This window comes from Hirundo rustica, chromosome 1, assembly GCF_015227805.2.
Source record: "Hirundo rustica isolate bHirRus1 chromosome 1, bHirRus1.pri.v3, whole genome shotgun sequence".
Lineage (NCBI taxonomy): Eukaryota > Metazoa > Chordata > Aves > Passeriformes > Hirundinidae > Hirundo > Hirundo rustica.
The window spans coordinates 39108590-39114390 of NC_053450.1; the positions used below are offsets into that span (position 1 = coordinate 39108590).

Consider the following 5801-nt stretch of genomic DNA (forward strand, 5'->3'; position numbering starts at 1 on the left):
TATGCTTGTTCCCCAAGATGTCAGTTGGAGCACAACAGTGAGCGGCCCTGGCTGCTGTGCTTGAGAACCTTGTCGAAATGCTTGGAGGCTTGCTTCTCTTTGGTTCTTTCCTATTTGTGTTTTCCGGGGCACCAAAATTGTGACAACAATGCAAATCTACCCATACTCGTGAATTCCAATAGTTTCGAATTAAAACCCTTGTCTTCCCCCTCGGTCTAATAAAATCTGCTTCGCCCAAACTATTTTACCCCCGAGATTTTACATGGAGAGAGGCAGAAGACGTGCAGCAAGAATTCTCAGCACCTGTAGCTTGGGGGTTCGGCGGAGTGGCAGAGAGGGAGGAAACAAAGAAGGATAAAAGAATTAAAAACCAACCAACCAACCAACCAAAAAAAAAAAAAAAAAAAAAAAAAAAAAAAAAAAAAAAAAAAAAAAAAAGCCCAACCAAACAAGTAACCAACAAAATACGACTCCATATGAAAAATTCCCAAACCCAGTCCCACTCTCCGCGTTGTGCGAGGCTCTTTCGGGACCCTGCGCCCCCTGCCCCGGGAGCGGGGTTACCTCCGAGAGTCTGCCGCCAGCCCTCACGCCCACCCCCGCATGACTCACCCGCTGTCTCATTCCCCGCCCGCCCCCGGTGAAAACTTCCCCCGCCAACTTTCCCGGGGCCGGTTCCCCGCTCCCCCCTCCCCGGTGCCAGGGGCACACACACCCGCTCATCCCGAGCCCCTCTGGAGTCACGGTCGGCGGGGCGGTGGCGCCGGGGGGGGATGTCGTAGTCGCCGCGTCAGCGGGAGCCCGACGGCGATTGGGGGAGGCCGCCTTCTCCCCGCGGTCACGAATTATAAAGTGCCGCCGCCGCCGCCCGCACACGCTCCGCAGCGGCGCGCCCGGCCCCGGCAGCGGGCTCGGCTCGGCGCCCCCCGAGCCGCCCTCGCCGGAGCTGCCAGCGGGCCCCGGCTGTGCCTGCCCTGCCTCCCCCGGGGCTTCTCCGGACGCTGCTCGGGCTCGCTATAAATAATAGTGGCTCCGACGCCGAGGCTTCAGCGAGGCGCGGCTTCTTCCTCGGCAACTCCCGGGAGCCCCGAGGGCAGCGTGTGTGTGTGAGTGAGCGAGCTGCTCTGCCCGCGATCGGGACCGAGGGGAGGGCAGGGCGGCTCTGCCGAGGCCGGTGCCCAGCGTCGGGGAGGTTGATCGGGGCGTCCCGGTGGGAAGCGCTTCCCGGGAGGGGCCGGGATGCCGCCCGTGCCGCTCGGCGTTGCGTCTCTTCTCCCCCTGTGGTGCCGGCTTTTGCAGGCAGGGAGGGATAAAGTGTTTGGGACGAACACTCTCACCAGAAGGGATCTTCTGGGCGCTTCATCCTCCGGGTCCGCTCCTGTTCCGAAGGCAGGTGTGTTGCCTTGCCGCTGCCAAGCGCCTGCTTAGTTAAAGCTCCCGCTTCCCTCGCAAGCGCGATCACCCCGCTCTAAAAAGCGTGAGTTCAGCGGAGTTGCTTTCCTCTCACGCCGTCTTTTCCTGCTCCGAGGCTGGGGGGAGGCCGTGCCGGGGGTGGGAGCGGGAGGAGGCTGCTGCCGGCTGACCTCTCGTTTTTGCAGCCCCATGGCGTTGCTCCTGAGACTCGGCTGCTCGCTGCTGGCCCTCAGCACCTGCCTGCTCCCGAGGGCGCGGGCCGACTGCGGCCGCGACTGCGCCGCCTGCGCCTACCGCCTGGGAGCCCGCGCCGGCATCCACCCCCTGGTAAGCGGCACCGGGGCCGCCCCCGCGCCCCGAACCCCGCCGCCGGGCCGCCTCCCCGCTCACTCTGACGGCAGGAGAGCGGGAGCGGGGAAAAGCAGCGAAATAAGACAAATAAACTCGGGGGGGGAGTGACCGGGGTGGCTTGGTAAGACCCTTTTCCTGAAGGAGGGGGAGAGGGAGTAGCGGGCTTGGGGGCGCTGGGCGGAGGGCGAGGAGCGAGCGGAGAGCGCTGACACAAACCCAGAGCGCCCCGAGGAGCCCCCCAGCCCCTCCCGACGGCGAGCGGCGGACTCCGGGGACGGGACAAAACGACACCGCGCGGGGAGCAAGGAAAAGGCCGAAACGTAAGGAGGAAGGGAAATCCGACCCGAGAGGGAATCTCTGTAGGGGAAGGAGGGGTCGGTGCCCGGCATTCCAGCACCCGACAGGACGGGGGGAAGCCGAGCAGAACGGGAGGGAGGGTCCGACCCTTGTCCGCTGGCTCCGCGGTAAGATGAACTCTCTCCGGGCAGGATGGCTGTCGAGCTGAAAAGATCTGCCTGACATCTCACTAAAAAAAAGTGGGTTTAGAGCCTGTTTGAGTAGCAGTACCTTCGCTGCTTCTCTTCTCTGCACGGTGCTGCACAGCGTTAGGAATATGCCTGTGAAAGACTTTGGCTTCTAAGACAACTCGTGCTAAATCCAGAATGAGGGGTCCTGGGGGTTATCTGTAATTTTTATGATGTTGAAAAAATTTAAAAGAATAGTCACAGAGGCAACTCAACTTGAAATTTAAAGATTGCTGTCAGTGAAAGCCGGGGTCCCTCAGCCCTTCCTGAAGAAGGTGGGAACTCTGGGTGCCAGGTACTTTGCCAGTGGCGTGGGTTGTTCCTGGCCTAAAATACACACATACTGAGGCATCGTGCTCTCGGCACATCTAAAGGATCTTAAAAGTTTGTTCCTATCATGTCACTGGTTACTTGGGATCATGCAAAAGGAAGGACTTGGCTCTCTAGCCTTACACAGGATTAGGAACCACTGAGTACTTCTACTTACTCCAGAAGCTCAAGAACTCTTAACCATAGCAGGCTCAGAAGGACAATATTATTTGGACAGCTGGCAAAATAGTTCCCTCTAGCTGCTTTTTTTTTTTTTTTTTTTTTTTTTTTTTTTTTTTTGCTTGCTTGCATTAGTTTTCAATCAAACTTTAGCTTTAATATTAACTAGGGTAAAAAAATGGTAGTTTCCCCTTATGGAGGGAGAGCTTTTCAGAGTATATGTTCTGCATGTCTATGTTGACAGTCTCTCTTGCACACCTTCAGTAATGATTAAAGAAAGAATCAAAGACCTATTCTGTAATAATGTTTATTCGCTAGCAAGGTAAAGAAGCAATGTAGCATACTTTGTATTTGTTAAACATGTATGAACAATTATTGGAAAATATTGTTTCTAGTTATTAGTATCTAGTAACATAATAACTGAATGTATCACATTGTATTTATTAGATACAAGACTTTTCACACTGTACCTGGTCACTCACACTTACATAATATGTTCATTTGACAATAGGAGGTTATTAAAACTAAGAAAGGGAGAGACCTATTCTTGCTTTGATTTAGAGCAATTCCAAAGTCAGACAAGCATGACTATAATATATAGTAATAATTATTGTGTTGCAAAATATATAAATCCCTTTCATTTTCTTGTGATCATACAAAAAAAAATCATTTTTAAATTTCTCAGGATAAAGTGAGGCTCAAGAGACAGGTTGTGCAGTGGACAATGAGCTGTCAGAGAGAGCTGTGCTCTGGAGTTTAATTTCACACTTTACAGTATGTTAGGATCCTTAGAACACATCATCTATAGTCAGAATGAGTGTTTCTCTTATTGAAAATATTGATGATTTTTCTTTACCTATTGTGGTATGAAAAGTACAGGCAAGAAGAAAAAACACTGGAATCACCTTATTTTACAACCGAAGGGTGTGGCTGCACAAGAAGTAAATTCCCCTGACACAAGAGAGATAATAGCAGCTAATATCCATGTTGTTATCATCACAAGAGACGTTATGAGATGTGCATAAGATACTGAAAGCTTTTCTTATGCTGTAGGCTGAAAATTTTTAAATAGTCAGAAAAAACACATCTTAGAATTTTTTTCCCCTCTCTTTGATGGTCACTGCTTTCCAGCTAGCAAAAATGGAACTTTGATCCTGCCCTAAGAGAGCCTGTATTTCTGCATTTCTGTTGGTACATGTTGGAATGATCTGTTCCATGAAGAGGAACTAATGGCAACACACAGTCTTTAAAGCTATGCAGTGTATTGAAGATACTGACCAGTACAGTACAGCTGGATTTTCTGCAATGACCAAGCTATGCAACTCCTTTTCTAAAATTTCTGAATTATACTTTTAATTAGGAAGTTTGAATACACTTCTACATTTGCATTATGGAGCAAACCACAATTGGTTTTTAGCTTCCCAGTAGTAAATTTTAAAAAAGTAAATCATAACTCACATGAGTGTAAGGGAGATACAGGAAATGTACTTGTGGCTTCCTTTGAAACAAGCATAGGGGCAACCTTGACACAGAGGACCCACAATTCATATTATCTGGTAGTCCGTCTCTTAGAGTGGAGACTACCTTGTCCTTCAGAGAGCGACATGAAGAACTTCAAAACAGACAGGTACCAAATCAGCTGTTCCCAAAGAGCATTTCTTCCAAGCCAGTCACAAAGAGAGGCTCGCTTATGCTCTTTTATAAACAAGTAAATCTAAGATAAGCTCATAGTGAGGTGATAGTTGCTATCAAATCATTCTCAGTAAACAACATCCATTTTTCAGGCATGTACCCTAGAATGTGAAGGAAAACTGCCTTCTGCCAAAGCCTGGGAGACCTGCAAGGAGTTCTTGCAACTGGTAAAGCTGGATTTTTCTGAGGATGGCAACATTCCTCCAGGAGACAAGAAAGAGCTGGATGAGAACCATCTGCTTGCAAAGAAGTACGGAGGCTTCATGAAAAGATATGGGGGCTTCATGAAGAAAATGGACGAGCTCTATCGGGCAGAACCAGAGGATGAAGCTAATGGAGGAGAAATCCTGGCTAAGAGGTACGGAGGGTTTATGAAGAAAGACTCGGATGACGATGCCCTTGCCAACTCCTCTGATCTGCTGAAAGAGCTTCTAGGAACAGGGGACAACCCTGAAGCGGCGCACTATCGAGAGATAAGTGAAAACGACGGCGATGTCAGCAAAAGATACGGAGGCTTCATGAGAAGCGTAAAGCGCAGCCCTGAATTGGAAGATGAGGCCAAAGAGCTGCAAAAGAGATACGGTGGCTTCATGAGAAGAGTGGGCAGGCCAGAGTGGTGGCTGGATTACCAGAAACGTTATGGTGGGTTTCTTAAGCGCTTTGCCGACTCCATTCTCCCTTCAGAAGAAGATGGGGAAACTTATTCCAAAGAAGTCCCAGAGATGGAAAAGAGATATGGTGGTTTTATGAGATTTTAATACCTTTCCCTTTATCCCTTTTGTCCTAAATGAGAAAGACTGCCTTATTTGTCATAACTTATTGTAACGTGTTGCTTGTACTGTACAGTTTTTTACTGTCCTTGGCTAATGATGCAAACTGCGATTTGTTGTTTCAGGTTCCGTGTTCAAGTCAAATAACTAATTTCTGGTTTAGTCAAGTTTCAGTCTGTATTGTAATTTCCATGCTAGAACTATTTTGATTACTGTATTCATTTTCTTTAAAAAGGAACTACATCTACACTAGAGTTGCTTAACTGTACATACAATAAATTCTTCATCCTAACTGCAAAAATTCTGAAGTGCTATTTTTTCTTTGTCATTCAAACAAGTATCATCTCAATTTTTCTTTAACCCATCAGAGCAATGCAAGCCTTTTTTTCTGTATTTACCGAAGTTTTAGTGCACACACAACAGTTGAAACATACTTTTGTCTTTAGTCTTCTGTTTCTTAGAACACTAGAATAATAAATAATTTTGATCAGTTTACAGAATAAATATTTAAAGCCTAAATTATAATTCATAGTGTTCAACAGTTGACATTAAAAAAAAGAAA

At 48.2% G+C, this 5801-nt stretch overlaps 1 protein-coding gene across 1 annotated transcript; it reads left to right on the forward strand.

Moving 5' to 3' along the window:
* Nucleotides 1-915: 915 nt before the first annotated feature.
* PENK (proenkephalin) lies at nucleotides 916-5540 on the forward strand. The gene is made up of 3 exons (XM_040064844.2): nucleotides 916-1106; nucleotides 1599-1740; nucleotides 4562-5540. The coding sequence occupies exons 2-3, from the start codon at nucleotides 1603-1605 to the stop codon at nucleotides 5225-5227; spliced, it is 804 nt and encodes a 267-aa protein (XP_039920778.1). The 5' UTR covers nucleotides 916-1106; nucleotides 1599-1602; the 3' UTR covers nucleotides 5228-5540.
* The last annotated feature ends 261 nt before the right edge of the window (nucleotides 5541-5801 follow it).

What these genes read in the sequence shown, in the direction of transcription:
- PENK (XM_040064844.2), top strand. Translation starts at nt 1,603, where the DNA reads ATGGCGTTGCTCCTGAGACTCGGCTGCTCGCTGCTGGCCCTCAGCACC. An exon ending in GCGCCGGCATCCACCCCCTG is followed by an intron (nt 1,741 to 4,561) that starts GTAAGCGGCACC and finishes TCCATTTTTCAG; the next exon opens with GCATGTACCCTAGAATGTGA.